At 39.7% G+C, this 18,098-nt stretch overlaps 1 protein-coding gene and 2 long non-coding RNA genes across 4 annotated transcripts in view; 1 reads left to right on the plus strand and 2 right to left on the minus strand.

The window, feature by feature from the left end:
• LOC138980493 (lysine-specific histone demethylase 2-like) overlaps nucleotides 1–8,449 on the minus strand; it is a 31,088-nt gene extending 22,639 nt beyond the window's left edge. Inside the window, exons 1-5 of the mRNA XM_070353372.1 lie at nucleotides 8,361–8,449; nucleotides 6,442–6,580; nucleotides 5,474–5,617; nucleotides 1,509–1,598; nucleotides 184–409 (exon numbers count right to left, since the gene is read on the minus strand). Of these exons, the coding sequence (XP_070209473.1) occupies nucleotides 184–409; nucleotides 1,509–1,598; nucleotides 5,474–5,617; nucleotides 6,442–6,455 (474 nt within the window). The 5' untranslated portion in view covers nucleotides 6,456–6,580; nucleotides 8,361–8,449. The remainder of the gene's footprint in view (nucleotides 1–183; nucleotides 410–1,508; nucleotides 1,599–5,473; nucleotides 5,618–6,441; nucleotides 6,581–8,360) is intronic.
• A 323-nt stretch (nucleotides 8,450–8,772) lies between these two features.
• Nucleotides 8,773–12,607, plus strand: LOC138980494 (uncharacterized). The gene is made up of 3 exons (XR_011460354.1): nucleotides 8,773–9,352; nucleotides 9,730–9,882; nucleotides 10,998–12,607. It is a non-coding gene; the product is annotated as an uncharacterized lncRNA (long non-coding RNA).
• A 94-nt stretch (nucleotides 12,608–12,701) lies between these two features.
• On the minus strand, nucleotides 12,702–17,712 carry LOC138980495 (uncharacterized). Of its 2 annotated transcripts, XR_011460356.1 has the most exons (4): nucleotides 17,275–17,712; nucleotides 16,786–16,932; nucleotides 15,753–15,855; nucleotides 12,702–15,254 (listed from the first exon to the last, which is right to left on the minus strand). It is a non-coding gene; the product is annotated as an uncharacterized lncRNA (long non-coding RNA). The 2 variants fall into 2 exon arrangements; XR_011460355.1 differs by having other exon boundaries at nucleotides 16,786–17,711.
• Nucleotides 17,713–18,098: the final 386 nt, after the last annotated feature.

Here is an 18,098-nt window from a genome sequence, read left to right on the forward strand (position 1 = left end):
TATCAAAATAATCAGTCATCTTCTGTCAAAATAATCAGTCTTTTCTATCAAAATAATCTGTACTTTTCTATCAAAATAATCTGTATTTTTCTATCAAAACAATCTGAAATTTTTTATCAAAATAATCTGTATTTTTCCATCAAAATAATCTGTATTTGTCTATCAGTATTTACCTGTACTTACCTTCATTCCAGAGGCAGACATGCCACACACGTATCTATCGATGAAAGTCGGCTTGAGGACGACGTCTTTGGAGAGTTGTCTCCACTTCCGGCAGTCGGGCACCGTGCACTGCACCCAGTACGGCACCAAGGTGTCACACATGAACTTCTTCAAGCTGGCCTCTGACCGACCGTGCGATGCCCAGTCTCGCTTCCACTCTTCAAACAACTGGTGGCCGTGTTTGTGGCTACAATACAATACAATACAATGCTTTAACACTCTTATGATTTCATACAGAGAAAAGGAAAAAGACACATGAACTATTTCAGGCTAGCCTTGGCCGTGCAAAGCCCAGTCTGCTTCCACTCTTCAAACAGCTGAAGGCCGTGTTTGTAGCTGCAATACAATACAATACAATACAATAAGACTTTATGATCTCAAATAGCAGGGTTCCACATCACGTAGAATTAAGGGTATAATACCCTTTGACCCTCCAAATCACGTACAAGATGCTCTCTGAAGAGGTATAAATACGTAACTGTTTTCTTCCAAAGAGGTAAAAAACCGTACGATTCAAACGCTGAAAGGGTATAGCCTTTGCTAGTTTACAAGCAACAGCACGCAGGCCGCCTGCTCTACTGAGACCACTAAAGTACACGCCGTGTTCATGCCACTCCTCTGTCGACACTGACATTATGGGAAAAGAAAAGACATTTCATGGATACACCGATTGTCACTCATACCCTGTGAAAAATCTGGAAGGGGTATAAAAACCCTTTACTTTTTTCCTGAAAGGGTATGAATACCCTTGACTTTTGGGGTTGTGTGGAACCCTGAAGAGAGAACAGAAAGATGAACTACTTCTGGCTGGCCTCTGACCGACTGTGTGAGGTCCAGTCTCGCTTTCACTCTTCAAACAACTGGTGGCCGTGTTCGTGGTTAGAATACAATACAATACAATACAATACATACAATTCAATGACAATATATTATTTCAAATAGTGAAAGGAAAGTAAATAGACACATGAACTTCTTCAGGCTGGCATCTGAGCGGCTGTGTGATTCTGTGAAGCCCAGTCTCGCTCATTCTCTTGGTGTCTGTGCTTGTGGCTACTAGTACTACAATACAATAAAAACAGAAATCAATAAGGATTCTTATCACTTTACGGTACATAGGCAACAATGTTTTTGTCTTTCACTCTAATAGTAATACGCACAGTAGTATCATGGTTTCAAATAGTCTTCTTTGTAATGTGACTAAATATCAGAACAAACTTTACATAGTATATATACCTGTAAAGTCTGTGTGCAACATTCACCACTTTGTGCAGACAAGAAAGCCTTACCTTCTGTAGAAGTACTCAAAGCACTCGTTGCAGAAGTGTTCGGCAGGTGTGATGTGATACCATCGTGACGTCCACTTGCTGCCAGCACACCTGGAAGATTGTAGAAGTCAGTGCCTTGAAGCTTTACATATATACATATAGTCTATGGACCATTTCGAAGCTGGGTTGGGAGAGGGGAGGAAGAGATAGCAGACTCTCTGTTTCAGCGCACCACGTGACACCACTAGACGCGTAAAGATTTTCTAAATGGTCGCTAGGCTATATATATAATCTATGTGTCTGTATTGGTTTGGTGAGTGGTGTTTTGTGGGACAGTTTTGCAGTAGGGTTATTCAACTATTAAGTGTATTTTAGTGTGTGTGTGAGCACAATTTGCTACTTTACGTCGCCGTGAGCTCCGGTTAGAAGGGGTGATTGATAAGTGTTAAAGGCTGCCATATTCGTAGCATTCATGAATTAATTCATATTGTTTACATGTGCCAATAATGTTATAAAACTGTACCTAAGGGGATATAATAACGATTGGCTGTAGCTTTCGAACACAGAAACAATTATTTCAGTATTGCAAAGTGGTGTTGATAGTGTCGAATGTAAACAGAAGTCTCAAACGCCATCTTTGGTTTACGAAACAACACGAAGTGACGTCAACCGTCTAAAAATAGCCCAAGAGTCCTGGAGAACTGTTGCTAAACAACGCAATAAAGAATTAATTATTTTTCGTAATTGGTAAGGACTTCAAACCTAAAACTTTGCAGGAAGCTTAATTTATACATCTCCACAACGATGGGAAAAGCCCTGGAAGCAATTGAACTAATTAAATAGGACTATGTCAGCCTTTAATCGTTATAATTATCATACCTGTCAATCAAAGAACCATCACATCAAGGACTCCTGACACTGACAAATAATTCAGTACAAGAAGCACCAAATCACCATTCACCCTTCCGTTAGACTAACACAGTTAACACTACAGCAATAACTGAACCAAGTCCAAGTTATCTGACTGTCCTCATCTCAGTTCTGAACTGCAGGGGTGTACCTTAACTTTTTTTGCCAAAAATTGAACCGGCCCCCCCAAATCCCAACCGGCCCCCAACTTGCCGGGATTTCTTACAACCGCCCCAGCGGCTCGTCGCTTGCTAACCACATACACAAAAGACGTACATTCATACTTATAATGCATACATGTAGATTTGCACTACTAATAACTACCACAAACACACAGAAAACTTGATGACTAAAATGCTATGTTTTAATATAATGATACTTAACCTTGTTTTAATAAAGAATTTAAAATAAAAGCCGCCACAAAGAAACAAGAAATCAAAACCACATTCACACCCTGTCACACAATCACACACAAAACCTCACTAAAAGTTACCCCCTTTATGTACCCCTACCACACAATTTACAAAGTAATTTACTATGGAACTTTACTTACCACATAAACACACACTACAAAAGAGTAAATCAGCATTTTTTTAAATTTAAATTATGTTTTTTGTTGTATAAAACCAAGTATAAAAAGCTGACTACAAACAAAACATTTGTTTTCTTGTTTTGTTTCTTTTTCTTTATGTCTGTGTTATTAATATTACTGTAAAAGTTGCATACCAGCCAAATTTACCACAGCTTAAGTCATAAATAATCAAAAGCATTACATTTCATTTCTATTTCCTAATGAAAACAAACAGATGTTCAGATTTCCTGATCCTAGAATTGTTCACAGGTGATCTTTATGCTTTTGATTCAGCAGAGTTGCATCCCTTGTCCTATTGTTGAAGGTCTGTCGTTTCTTCTTTATCACATATAGTGGATCTGGGTGGGTTTTTTTACTTCCTTAGTTGAAGGGAAATAATTGACAGCAGTAGTACTGTCACTACTTGTACTAAGTTGGTCAGCAAAGCTGGTGTTAACATATTTGGGAAAACGGTCTCAATGAGTATCCCTGCAGTCAATGACATAATTATATGTATAAGTTACAGCTCCGTCCATCCATGGTATCGCCTGATATTTTGTCGAGACTGGGTCAATGAATATGATGACGTCACTCGAGGCTCTGCCGAGAGTGACGTCATTATATTCTTTCACCCCGTCGAGACAAAATATCACGCGATACCATGCATGGACGGAACTGTAACGTATATATGGCATGACCAAAGTAAAGAGAATTTGTCATGGGATGTGGCAACAAATCATTGGAAATTCACCATGGGCAATCAACCCAAGCCTAGAAGTTGTAGAACTATATTTTGTTTCAGTCTTGGCAAGGCCAGTTTTGTCCAGTTCCGGAAAAGACATAATGAATTCATTCACCCTGCCGAGACGAAAAAAACAATTCCATGGATAAAAACGTATAAGCTTATTATCCCGTGACGCATCAAAGCTAAATTTTGTTTTGAAATGTCATTACAACGTACAGATAACTTATAACGACATAATCGCCTTCACAAGACAGGAAAAACGCACACTTTGTTTTTCGTCTGCTACAAATCTAGTCTTGTTGGTTGACGGAGAGAATAAAGCTTCAATCATACCTTCATCAACAGGAATAAATGCTCAATCCGCTGTCAGTTCGCAACTGAACCTTGTTTTTTTCTTTAACTTTTTGGTTAACATTGAAACGGCAATCCAAAAGAGTGTTTCAGCTGTTTCAAGACAGAGGCTTAGCTCCTTCTTTTGAGTTGCTTTTCAGTCTAAAATGACACCGGAAGCGAACAAATTGTCGCGTATACTGTCGTCACAAAAGGACGTCATGACAAAGTTACACGCAAAGCGAAAGAGACTTTGACGTCATTTACTTTTGTTTGGAATTTTCCGCCTGTTCCTAGCTTGTCAGTGAAGACCTGACGTGAGTAAGCTTACCCTTTGCAGCTGTGAAATAATCAGTCTTGTGTCTCGGTCGTGTAGGTACAGAGTTTGCTTCTGCAATCATTGTGTTCGTGTTGATGACGGCTTCATAAGATTTCCATTTTCTTGTTTCTGCGGCTGCGCAAGTTATTTTGACTAGGTCATGGCCGAACTTTAGGCCTACGGAGAAATATCGCTGGATATTTTCTCCCTAGATTAACAGAGACAAAGAAGGGAAGTCATGCTGTATATATATATACATTTCCCAGAAACTGGATCAGTGGTACATAGCAGGCACATCAAAGGAAAAATACAGAGGGCTAGGGGGAATATGTTTGCTCTGGATGGGCGGTCAGATCAAAGGCAGATGCATTGTAAAAGCTGGTTGGCCTTGAGACCTGGGTCAATGACCGTTACTTGCAATCTGAACACAGCTGCCTGTCGAGACACTGACCTTCTTACTCGGGGTCAATGACCGAGTTTTTATCTGAGAGGAAACTGTTTTACAACATGTGAAAGTCTCTGAAGGATTGGTGAGCGCAGGATAAGATCAGAGAGGGGGTGAAGTAAATAGCGCAAAGAGGGGGGACGGAGGGGGGTTTAACTATTTTGACTGCTGATGCAATCGCCAGCGGCTCGTGGCACTGGAGGGGTGATGACACGGTCAAGTGAGGCGGAGGGGGGTAGCTGTCTAGCCAATGTGTCTGACATTGATTGATGGTAGTCCTGAGTCCTCAAAGTGGGGGAAGGGGGGGGGGATGAGTGGGCAGTAGAGAAGTGACAGATTTTGAGATCGCCCGCAGAGATATTTGTTCGCCGGCCGTTCCGATTGACTACGTTGCCTAACGACTTTGTACTTCAGCAAAATTTGAACCCGCCCGGCGGGCGATTTCAGAGGAATTTCGAACTCGCCCGACGCGATTTGAAGTCGCCGCGGGCGAGCGCCAAAACTCACCCCTGGAACTGTGAAAAAAATCACTCATTGACACTGACAGGTTACAAACATTTTTTTCTGCCAGTCATGTTATCGAAAACACAAGCTATTGCATCTCTTCCCTTTCCTGCTCTGAAAAATGGTTTGGAAATCAGATATATATATCTATCACAGAAAGTACCTGTCGGCCACCCTGGCAAAGCAGATGGGAACCTCACAGGGACACCCATTGCGCTCGCACCGTCGCCTTGGTAACTTGCTGTCGTCATCATCCTCATCATCACCTCCCCTGTATCGCTTGTTCACCTTCACATTTCTGGAAGACCTGCAGAAAAAAATAAAAGACACTCTCAGTGAGTTATGCATATTTTGTTATGTTCTTCAATGTGGAGGACATGTTACTGAATTAGACAGTAATTTTTTTGAGATCGGTAACACTACTAAGGCCTAAAAAAAAAATAGGTGTGGTTACGGTAACCCGACCTACCCTATTTTTAGGGGCCGATCCTATAACTTTTTATTACATTTGTCAAAAAACAAAAAAACAAAAACAAAAACCGAGTGCAAAAAACGCAATGAAAGCGAAAGCGCCCGAGTCGCACACTTATTTCCCTGTCAAGTAGGTTTAATTTGTACACATTAGAAAAAAAAGTTAAACAAAAAAATAAGTGATTGCCTACCTACCTACCCTATTTTTTTTGGCTATGTTACCGTAACCACACCTATTTTTTTTTTTGGCCTAACACAGGCTGAAAATACACGTTTTTTTGCAGGAATCAATCCACGACCATCATTTTGAAGTTTTTGATCAAATTGAGAAAATATTACTATTATAACATGGGAAGAATGCATGCCATCTATTGCAGCCAGGTATTATAAACTGTGAGTGTAACTCTGGTCACTCTTGCTGAAGTGCTGCAAAACTTGTTAAACTTAATGTTTTTGTTAGGATTAGGAAATCAGGAAATAACACACATATTTCCAAAAGTAAAAACAAAATCAAATTCATAAACAAGCCCTGATAAAAAGATGATTTAACCCCCCTCCCTCCCCCTTCTGTCCACCCAAGTTTAGGCAGAGCTGTGTGGGTTTAATCTGAAATGAAAGAGTTCCAAGCACATATTACACCAAAAGAAAAGTCCTCCTAACCTTGTTGAAGACATGGCAATTAAGAGCCGGCTCTACGGCCTGAAACAGCAACAAAAACGTTGATCCCAGCTACAGAACATTGGTCGGCATAGCTTGGCCAGCAGCTTCAGGATTTCAAAGGCATTTTGCAACTTCAAATCTGAAACATAAAACCACACACATATAATAAAACCACCCACACATTTACAAATGGCTTGTTAGGAAATAGTGCGTCTTTCTAAAATAATTGAAAATTGGAACCATAGGTTTCGCTGCAGTGTGCATTCTAACTTCTAAGTTCTATGCTGCAAACATAATCCTACCAAAAGAGAAGTTAATGCAAAAAAATAGGGCCGATGTATTTTGTTTTTGGTTGGTAGTGGTGCTGTACTGTACAGTGCTTCCTAATCTGTAATCATGTGTACATCGGTTGTTATCCCGTGCATCATATTGACAACTAGAATGAATACCCGCTTCGCCGGGTAGCCGGCTTCGCCGGAAAGAAGTACTTAGAGCCGTACGCCGGCTTCGCCGGGTCCGAACAATGGACCCGCCAAGCTTAGGTCCCTCCCAGATTCGTGGAATGGGAACAGCACGAAAATGATTCAGTGGCCATAATGCCATTCCTGACCATATCGAGTCCCATCCTTGTCGACGAATGTAACCGTGTTAATCACCTTTGGAGGCGAACTCCACTCAAACAGGACTGAGCAAGTTATGGCTTCTCAAAGGAAGGCCAGTACATAAAATTACGTTAAAATTAATATTAAAAGTCCTACGGTTTTGAGCCATTAAGGACTTGAGTGTTTCACATAAAATTACACAAAAGCCGCCAGACCACATCACAAACAGAACTGAACAATGCACAGGTGTTGCTTACATAGAGACACACACACTCACACACACACACACAAAAACACAGAGAAGCCGTATCTATAGAGAGATAGATGACAGTGTATTTTTCACGTGGCTATAAATTGATTCGACCTTTGCACTTTTACAGTGAGGATAATTTACGGGTCCAATTTACGTTCTGTACACTGCGTTGACCTTCTAAAAATAGTAACAGTAACAGAACGCCGGGAATATGCGAAGACGCTCAGCGCAGTGGACAGCGCAGTGTAGTAACTTACAACTGAACGGGAAAGCCACACGAAGGAAGGGAGATAAACGCCAAACACTGGAGAAGATAAGGAAGAGTTACTTATAATGGTGAAATGAACACAAAAACAAAAATCTGTTCAGCGCTGCGCGCTGAGAGCACGTGTTGAAATATCTCATCGATGATATTGTGTCCGGGGTGTAGCTGAATACGGTGTCCAAATTTGAAAAAGATCCACCGAGAACTTTGGCGTTGTGATGTGGTGTAGCGGCTATGGTGTGTCGGTATGGGGGCCCGGGTAGCTGAGGTGGAACCAAAATAGCTGAGGTGGAACCAAAATCGGTTCAGTGCTGCGCGCTGAGAGCACGTGTTGAAATATCTCATCGATGAGGTTGTGTCCGGGGTCTCTCTGAATAAGCCCACCAAATTTGAAGCAGATCCATCGAGAACTTTGGGCGTGCATGGCGAATACACAAATACACAAACACACAGATACACAAACACACAGACAGACACAAGTCGTATATATATGACATTCACAGGAGAAAGACCCTCTGAATCACTAATAACTGTGGAGGCGTTTGACAGAAAAATACGACTGCGGAGCAAGAAAACATTTTTCTAACCTAGAAACGAATCAAACAAAATTATCCTCAGCGGATTTCCTTGAGGGGAAATGCAAGTTTCAGTCTGGCACACAAAATGTGCAACAAAATGCCGGGTGGAACAAATTAGTTTAGATAACATCAAGCACGCGACTGGTTCATTCCGATTGTTCAAAATCTTAGACAAAATTCATGTCACATCCTACGCTATGGAGAACAAAGTGTGTCCTTACAAAAAAGCAGCAAATAGGCTTGCAGTTTCCACAGTGTTCAAACAACAAAAACACTCTCACGCGAAATTTGATTAGGAACCGGAAGTGAATAGGAGTGATCGCACCTGATTTCCGACTGTCGTTCGCTTCAGCTCGCACTTTTCCGTGGATCCGACTCAGTGAGGGCTGAATAACAATGATCATGATGATGGTAAGAAGACACCGACGTCGACAACGAGGGACACACACGTACACACACACACACACACACACACACACACACACACACACACTGGCTGTGACAAAACTGACTGACATAACTTACCGTTGACAGAGACACGACAAACTTGCTGTGGCCTCGAGTCAAAACTGGTTAGTAATAGTAACTTGGCCCGGCCAGGTTGACATTTGTTAGTCTTAGTTGACTCCCCCCCCTATCCTTGGCATTCGATGTCATTAATCCAACAAATAAGCCCACAAATTTGTGGGGCACATTTCCAGTTTGTGGACCACAAAAATAAGCCCACAAATTTGTGGGACACATTTCCAGTTTGTGGACCACAAAATGAAGGCCAAAACAAAATGTGGGGCACAAAATGTGCGCCATAAAAATAAAGGCAAATAAAAGTAGCCCTTAAATAAAATATGAAGCAAGTTTTTGTGGACCATAAAATTCGATTGATCACTTTCCCGAGAAGTCGGTTTTAAGACACAATAAAACGCTCTTCCTTAGTGGAGTACATGAATAGTATTGATGACAAAAAACATGGCGGCCGTCGTGACTGATATTATTGAAAACAATCTAATATTTGGCAGTTCAACACGTCCACCAGAGAAATATACCGACAAAGAAGTTGAAACACCGACTGCCCTTCTGAAAGAATTCAATCGGGATGTGAATGATACAGCTGATTTTGGACACGGTCTGCCTTGAATGGGGAGGTTGGCGATGAATCGCACTGTTCTACACTACTCTCACTGATTTTCAATCATCGGTTTGGATCAACAAGCAGGTAAGTTATTGTTTTTAAAATCCAAGACATGACCATAGCAAACGTGGCCTTTGTAGAACTGAGCAAGATTCATCTGTTGTGTATGTGTGTGTTAATGAGTAACTGGATGTGACAGTGAGTGTGAGTCACAGAGTGTGTGCTTGTTCTGTTCTTTTTTTTACTCAAGTTTAGAAAATGCTTGATCTTTAATCTGTATGCACATAATCAAATGCTGCTGTATCAGTGTATGAACTATGGTTGTAAAAGAATAAACAAAACAATTACTGAATTAGTGAGTGATTTTGCTCTGAATCGTCTGATAGTGAAGTTGAAATAGTACTTATTTCATTTTCAAGACATGTTAATAGTTATGATAATATTGTTATGGTTGTTTTCAGGCCTCCCGAGAAACCAGAGATGATGTGCATCATTCATACAGCTCCTGTCTTCCAGTTCCAACAGTTTACCTTTAAACATGGATGCATACATGTACTGGAGAGATATCAGGATGACTTGGCGTGGTGCTTTACATTACAGACTACTCCTGAAGAGTAAGTTACACATTTCTTTACCACTTACAGCTTTTGCTTGTCAAATCTGTATGGTAAAATATATGTAACATTGGGTATTGGTGATGGTAGTCTGAAGCTATAAACATGTACTGATGTAGATCATTCAGCAGTCTTTTGTTCTTTGTAAATTGAATAACAAGTACTTTGTAGATGAAATTATTCATACATGTATGTATTTGAAGATGCATAGTAATACTGTGCATGGTAATTGGTATGATGTACTTTATATACATAATGGTACAAATATCTTTATTTTCTCTCTCCTTCCCATCTTAAAGTTTATTGCAACCCTATACTCATAAAGTGCATTATACTGTTTGTATGAACATTGAACTATTGTGATGCAAGAAAGTAAAACATGAAATAGCTAGAATGAAAGATTTACTCATTACTGGAATTATTTTAAATACAGTCAGTCCTTTCCTTGGTTCACAATCACAGATCTGGCAAGTTGTTTTTTTATAGGTTTTTTTTTTTTACATGGAATAAGAGTTACAATGTAAATTGTAATACCGCCTGTGTACTTGGATACCTACTTCTACATCCAACACCCTGACTGCCCCTGCGCAGAGTTAGAATTTTCTGAATGAATTCACATCACATTTCTCAACAAAACTGTAAGGTGTCAACGCTAAATAGGGAATGTGTGTGGGATGAAGGCTCATGCTGAATTAAAAAAAATAGTAACTTTCCATCACATTCCAGAAAAGCCGCTCACATCAGCAGCATAACAAGATATCATGTCGTTAGAAAGGTTCTTGTGAGGAAGTCTTTTTAATTTTAAGATGAAAGATTATCTTTTTAATTTTAATGATGAAAGTATATATCTATTATATCCATGAAATAAATGGTTTTCACAGGAAGAAATGATGGCACCTGTAATATTACAGAATAAGGTTTACAGTTTAGTTCATAGTTGTCACTGTCAGTATCACCCCCACCATTCTCCATCCCACTGATCTTGTGAAGAACAAGTATTACCTCCTACCTACCTTCCCGCACCCCACACCCTCTTCTCGATACCCAAAACATATCCCCATCAGTGCACAGCAAAGTCTGGATGTGCTCAGTAATACATTTTCTTTATTTTCCAGGAAGTGAGGTGCCGAGATATGATGTGCAGGCAGCTTGCAGAGTAGTGCCTGGCTTTGCTGAGGATGATGATCAGATTCAGTCCATTATGTGCTGACGGAGCTACCAGAACTGCTTTAATATAGTCCATCTGAATATATGCTGACATTTACAGAGGTTTTCTGTTGCCTTTGTGGTGAAATGAACATGTAATACATTAACAATAACATTCTACACAAATAATGTGTGGTGCGATGTGGATCAAAGGGTACATTTTGACTTATAAATGTAAGTTGTCAATTCAACTAAATACAGGTAGTGTTTGGTATGCAGATATTTTCTTACAGCAAACAGCGGTTTGTTTGTTTTTACTACATAAAGTGATATTATCTTAGACTTTTATGTTGTTTGAGTGCTTTAAGTTAAGTTGTTCACAGGCAGTATTTTACACACAGGCTTAGCTTTGGGAGATGTGTGTGTATGTTTCGGTCAATGCGTGTTCATGTATAGACTTTGTTTGCAATATTAGAATTTAGATCTTTTAACTGCATTATGCACATGAAATGTGTTAACCCATGAATTTTTCTTCCTTTGAATCCTAGTCAGTACTTTATCTTGTTTAAGATTTTCATTGATTCTGTTTTTGGGTCGTTCTGGTGCATCCTGGATGGTTCAATTCATTCTTATGTTGTGCTGAAATGTTGCTTTTGTAATACAGTTTGCCAAGATTGTGTCTTTCACTTGGATGTGGTGAACTTATTTTTTAAAGGCCTGCTCTGCCTCATTAAAACACTTCACCTCACTGTGTCAGACCTTCATCAGGCTTTTTGCATGGGATAAGAAAATCCTTCCACTTGGTCACATAGCAAAAGTCAGCACCCTGACTTCTTAGTGTGGTGATGTCTTTTCTTATTAATTTATTTCCCCCAAAAGGTATAAGAGTTTTAAACAAAATTATGTCTTACAGCTACAGTGGAACCCCCCTTTTAAGACCTCCAAAAATCTGAGAAAATCAGGTCTTAAAAAGGAGGGGGTCTTAAAATGGAGGTAAAATTTAAAATTTACAGAGGTTATGAACAGAAAGTCTGAGAAAACAAGGTCTTAAAATGGAGGGGGTCTTAAAAGGGGGGTTCCACTGTATGACTATTGTGGATTATGTGTTTGTAAAGATAGAGCTAGAATCCTACACCGAATTCTGTGCATAGAAGGCGGCCTGAATCTTGACCCACACTGCTGGCATGACCTTCATAGCTGCATTCAACGCTTTACTTTTACCCTGGTAACTTTACGGTTGCTCTCTCTGGATTGAGCATTTTTTATTTCAACCAAGGGGAAAAATTAAATGCCTCTGTAGAGATTCGAACCTAGGACCTAGATTTTCAGGCAGATGTCCTAACCACTACGGTAGGTTTTTTTTATTGTAAGATGGATATATATATGTCTAGCGGATGCAGCTACATGTACAAATGTGCCAAATTAGAACTTGCATTCTCAGCCTATAATCTTTGGCCATTCATGCGAGTCGAGTACTAAATATTGTGAATGCATGTGAGACTGCCTTGTTTTACTTTTGTGAAATGTGTGAACTCACTTTGTTTACATCTTTGTGTTAATAAATGCAGTTTATCAGTTACCTCTGTTTGTTTCTTCTGCAAGTATGTCAAATTGCCCACACACACCCTCATGCGCACACACACACACACAAAATCAGATCTCAAGTGTAAGTATTCTTTTTGCAGTTTTATTTTAATGCCCATAATCAGTCAAACAAATATATCATCACACTTCGTCACTTGCACCTAAGCTTAAAAGTAGCAGTCCTGCATACATATGTAATGTGTAAATGTTTCAGGTCACCATCTGTCCTGGCTTGAACATGCAATAAGAACACCTCTACACAAACACATGTACAGTCAACCGGCTAGCTGCTTCCCTGAAAGGCATATTTTTCTATGAATTAATCGATTTTCCGCAGACAGCAGCCAGGTAGTGGATCTTTAGTATATGTCCAAGCAGACGGTTGATCTTAGTACAACACATCAAGGAAATATTTTTTAAAAACAGATCCAACATCTAATCTTCCAAAGTTCATAATCAATAAAGAAGAAAGGTATGTTACTGGAACCCTTTATTTATGATTTAAGGCAATGTGCGGCAGTAAAATTACCAAACTTAAACTTGAAGAATACAGTCAAGGAATAACTTAGTTTTCTGGGTAGTTATTGAAGTGACTTATTAAAATGAATGAAAACATTGTGGATGGATATTGACGGCTGTTGCGATGAAAACTGGCATTTACAGCGTCAAATGGGATTTCTAGAAAACGGCTTTACAGCAACATCATACATCAGAAATTCATAATATTTGGCACAAGGATACACATGTATTATATCTACAATCATATAGAACGTGTTTGTTTTTTTAAACAACTACAGTTGAATTTAAATTAATTATTGTAATGAATCTTTCTTTCTTTATTTGGTGTTTAACGTCGTTTTCAACCATTCAAGGTTATATCGCGACGGGGAAAGGGGGGAGATGGGATAGGGGAAAGGGGGGAGATGGGATAGAGCCACTTGTTAATTGTTTCTTGTTCACAAAAGCACCAATCAAAAAATTGCTCCAGGGGCTTGCAACGTAGTACAATATATGACCTTACTGGGAGAATGCAAGTTTCCAGTACAAAAAACTTAACATTTCTTACATACTGCTTGACTAAAATCTTTACAAACATTGACTATATTCTATACAAGAAACACTTAACAAGGGTAAAAGGAGAAACAGAACCGTTAGTCGCCTCTTACGACATGCTGGGTAGCATCAGGTAAATTCTTTCTCGTCCCAACCAATATGGGACTCCCCCTAACCCGCGGGGGGTATTGTAATGAATATGCAGTGAGAAATTCGTTCATTCTTATGACAAAAGATATCAAAATTCAACTGTAGTCTGTTTTAAAAAAATCGTTCTATATGATTGTTGATACGATACATGTGCATCTTTGTGCCAAATATTAGGAATTTCTGATGTATTATGTCGCTGTTAAACTGTTTCCTAGAAATCCAATGTAACGACTGTTTCCATAGCAACGGCACTCTATGTCGATCAGTATTCACAATCCTCCGAAAGCGGCGTATGGCTGCCTAAATGGCGGGGTAAAAACGGTCATACAGGTAAAAATCCACTCGTACAAAAACATGAGTGTACGTGGGAGTTTCAGCCCACAAACACAGAAGAAGAAGAAGAAGTATTCACAATTGTTCTATTTATTTTTATGTCACTTCCCAGAAAACCAGGTTATTCCATGTATTCTCCAAATTCAATTTTACTGCCGCACATTTCCTTAACAAAATGTAAGATTTACTGTACTTTGACCGAGCAATGTTTGTAAATGGACAGGCCTTAGTTTTATTTCGGTGGCATAATTCAATGCGCTTCGTCAAAATGTCTTGAACTGAAACCAAAAGCAGATGCAAGACTTATGGTCAGTTGGAGCTGTCTCCCGTACTCCTAACTTTAATGTGCTGCAGACAGGTGTGCCCAAACAGCCCATATCACAAACGGTTTGGAATTCCCGAAAACACAAGATCCGCACTGCACAACTTCAGTGCACAAATACGCGAGAGTGCTCGGTCGCTTTTTGAAAATGTGTATCTTGAGAGAAAAATATAGAATAGTGCGCTGTCCGAAGGAATAGAGTTCTTATAGGACAATGACAGCGCTCAGTTCAAAACGATAGGACATGATCACATCTGACCGCCATGCGGCTATGTGAATCAGACATCTGAGCCTTTCAATCCGTCTATGTCGGACGCCTGACGACATCCCCGAGGCTTTTAAATGAAATAAGACCATACGGGCACTAATAGTTGCATACCAAAAATGAACTGCCTCAAGGCTCTCTATGCAGAGTGGTATCTTTTTAAAGAATACATTCAGGTACAGCTTCTTCGAAAGAAAAAATAAATTCACCGCAACCACCAAAACATCTACCTCACTACAGAAAGCAGTCAAAGTGTTGATTTTTGGTCTGTGACCAAGTGGAGGGATGGTCTTATCCCATGTTAAAGGTGAGGACAACTTTTTAAATGAGGCGTAGTGGGCCTTTAAAACATTGACACAAATTTACAATAGCAACAAGTTGTAAAGCTCAGTACAACCAATACTGAGTGGACATGTACTGCCGCTGTGCTGTAGTTTCCCCATCGATCACAGCTGGACCTGGATAGCACTGCTTTTCATCCACATTCACTGGCCAGGTCTTCGTCATCTTCTGTCCCTACTGACAAATGAATGACAAAGGAACTGATCTTAAATTCAAACACAATGACAAGAACAAGTTTTAAGTATGAGTAAGGAGTAAATTGTGTTTGTAACTGACACACACACACACACTAAACCCACATAAATGCCAAGAGCGTAAACATTCTAATTCCCTGATAGACAAGTTCCAATGCCTACTTTTTAATATGAAATATAGAAGACACATTCCCTGTCAGCGCTTGCTATCAAATTCAAAAAGCAAAGCAAAGGTCTGTAACATCAATCTGCAGGGCTAGAAAAATCTGCAGGTATTATTACTATTAATGTCTGGCAGCTCTCCTGACTGGCCAGGGAAAATCAAACACACACACACACACACACACACACACACACACACACACACACAAACACACTTCGGTTCTCACACACAAACACACACCAACAGTCAGAATGTAACCAGAACTTGAGACTGAGAGGGAGCATAAAACACAATATGATCATGTAGCAGAACTCTTACCTGAATTGCCATTAGCATGAAATATTTCCCATTTGAGTCTTGACAGCCTCCCGATCATGAAGGAATCAATCTGCTTCTTCCACTGTGCCGGATCGATGCCAACCTGTAATATATAATATTGGCTGAAGTAACATTCCTCTGAGCAACAAATTTAAAACAGTTAGTTGACAGGACAAGTAGTACTAGGAGCTACATGCAGTATGATATTTAGCTATGTGGAGGAACAACAAACACACTGTCCACAGAACCAGATGAATTTACACACTGCACCCTCCCCCATAAAACAACAACAACAAAAAACGACAACAGACGACCAAACCAACATTAACGCTTGATTCTTATGATACTGTGGACAGTGGCATTGATATCTTTCTAGAATATAAAATTTTATAAGTCCTTTTACATTTAGTGAAGTTTTGACTGAATCAGTGAACTGAATCTGTTCACAAAGACTGATAGAGTGACAGACATACAATGTAGACAAGTTGATGTGTGCATATATATATATACATGCATATTACATAACATGTATATATATATATATGTATGTATAACATGTATGCATGTGTGTAGAGCACAAAGGAAAAAAATAATAGAACTTGACACACAGTTTCACTGAGAATGAGATATATCCTGACAGTGAGTGAGTGAGTGACTGTTTACAGCAATACATTGTACTTTATTAAACTTAAAGGTACACACTGAAAGTCATGCGCTTCTAGTATTAAAAATGATTCTAATACTGGAGGAACTGCATGATCATCTTACTGGTGAAATAAAGCTAAGAGGTTCGAGCAGTTCTGTGGTTTGGACTCTTAGGTGTTCATTATTTTATTATTATCCCTGAACATGAATTATAAAAATAAAATGAAAACACTCTTCCAGTCTTGCTCACAGTCACACACACACCTCCATATGAGTTATTCTGACCAGAACTTGAGAATGTAAGGGAGGGGAAGGAAAAAACACACTGTACATCATAACACTGACAGTTGTACATAATAAAACCTCTTCGCCTTACTCTTAGTCTTACCTGATTTGCGGCAGTGGCATCAAATATTTTACTTCTGTCAGTGCATGACAGCCTCAAGATCATGCAGCAATCGGTTGGCTTTTTCAGCTGAGAGGAGACCTTGAAGTTGAACATACTAGCTCTAGCTCTCTTCTGATTGATGCCAACCTGCAAGTAAAATAATTGGGAACGGCCGATCAGAAGGTTACCTATTTGAGTATTTCAAGTTAGACTCAATCTTTAAAAACAAAAAGAATTTATAAAATATTATGATCATGCACCTTGAAAAGAGGTTGCAAAAACGTGGTAGTGATAATCTTCTTCTTCAAATTAATGAGAAAATCCCTGTACAGGGCAACTACGTGTTGGTTTAGTGAACGATACCTTGCGCCTGTGGACTGACAGTCACAGTGACACTGACAGTGACTCGAGTGAGTCGAAATGACACCTGTTGCAACACATACTACCATAAACCCACTCTCAGTTATGAAACGAAACATGGAAACTTACCTCTGGTTAATATGCAAAGGTTCGCCCGTCCCAATTCTCTCGCATTAGCAAACACCATTGCCATTGGAGATTCTGTCCAAACAGATCGCCTTCGACCGCCATTAACTAAAAACCGAAACGCAGTAGGTCTGAAAACCACGCTCAACGTCCAAAATAAGGAGGAAAAAAAAGAGCCCAAAACATTTTTTTGGCCAAAAACACTGTTTAAGCCCCACAAATATTTGTCCTTATTTTTTATGAAGCTTAATTTGTGCCCCTTATTTTATGCTCCACAAATACAGTTTGTGGCCCACAAAACCAAAATGTGCCCCACAAAAATAAGCCCAAAAATTTGTGAGGCACATTTCGCGTTTGTGGCCCACAAAAATAAGCCCAAAACGTGTGGGATTACTGACATCGAATGCCAAGGATACCCCCCCCCCCCCCAACACAAACAATAAAACAAGTCGCGTAAGGCGAAATTACAACATTTAGTCAAGCTGTCGAACTAACAGAATGAAACTGAACTCAAGAAATTGGATCCGGTCCCCCACGGGAAGAAGAAGAAGACTGCATTTTTACAGCAAGAGCGTAATAAACTCGTAGCATCGGCAGTCCACCGCTCGATGCACAGGCAGTGAAATTGACAAGAAGAGCGGGGTAGTAGTTGCGCTGAGAAGGATAGCACGCTTTTCTTTATCTCTATTCTTTTCGAAGATTGCTTGGCCAAAATTTCAATCAATTTGATTGAAAAATGAGGGAGTGACAGTGCCGCCTCAACTTTTACAAAAAGCCGGATATGACGTCATCAAAGACATTTATCGAAAAAAACGAAAAAAACGTCC

Source organism: Littorina saxatilis, linkage group LG11, assembly GCF_037325665.1.
Source record: "Littorina saxatilis isolate snail1 linkage group LG11, US_GU_Lsax_2.0, whole genome shotgun sequence".
Lineage (NCBI taxonomy): Eukaryota > Metazoa > Mollusca > Gastropoda > Littorinimorpha > Littorinidae > Littorina > Littorina saxatilis.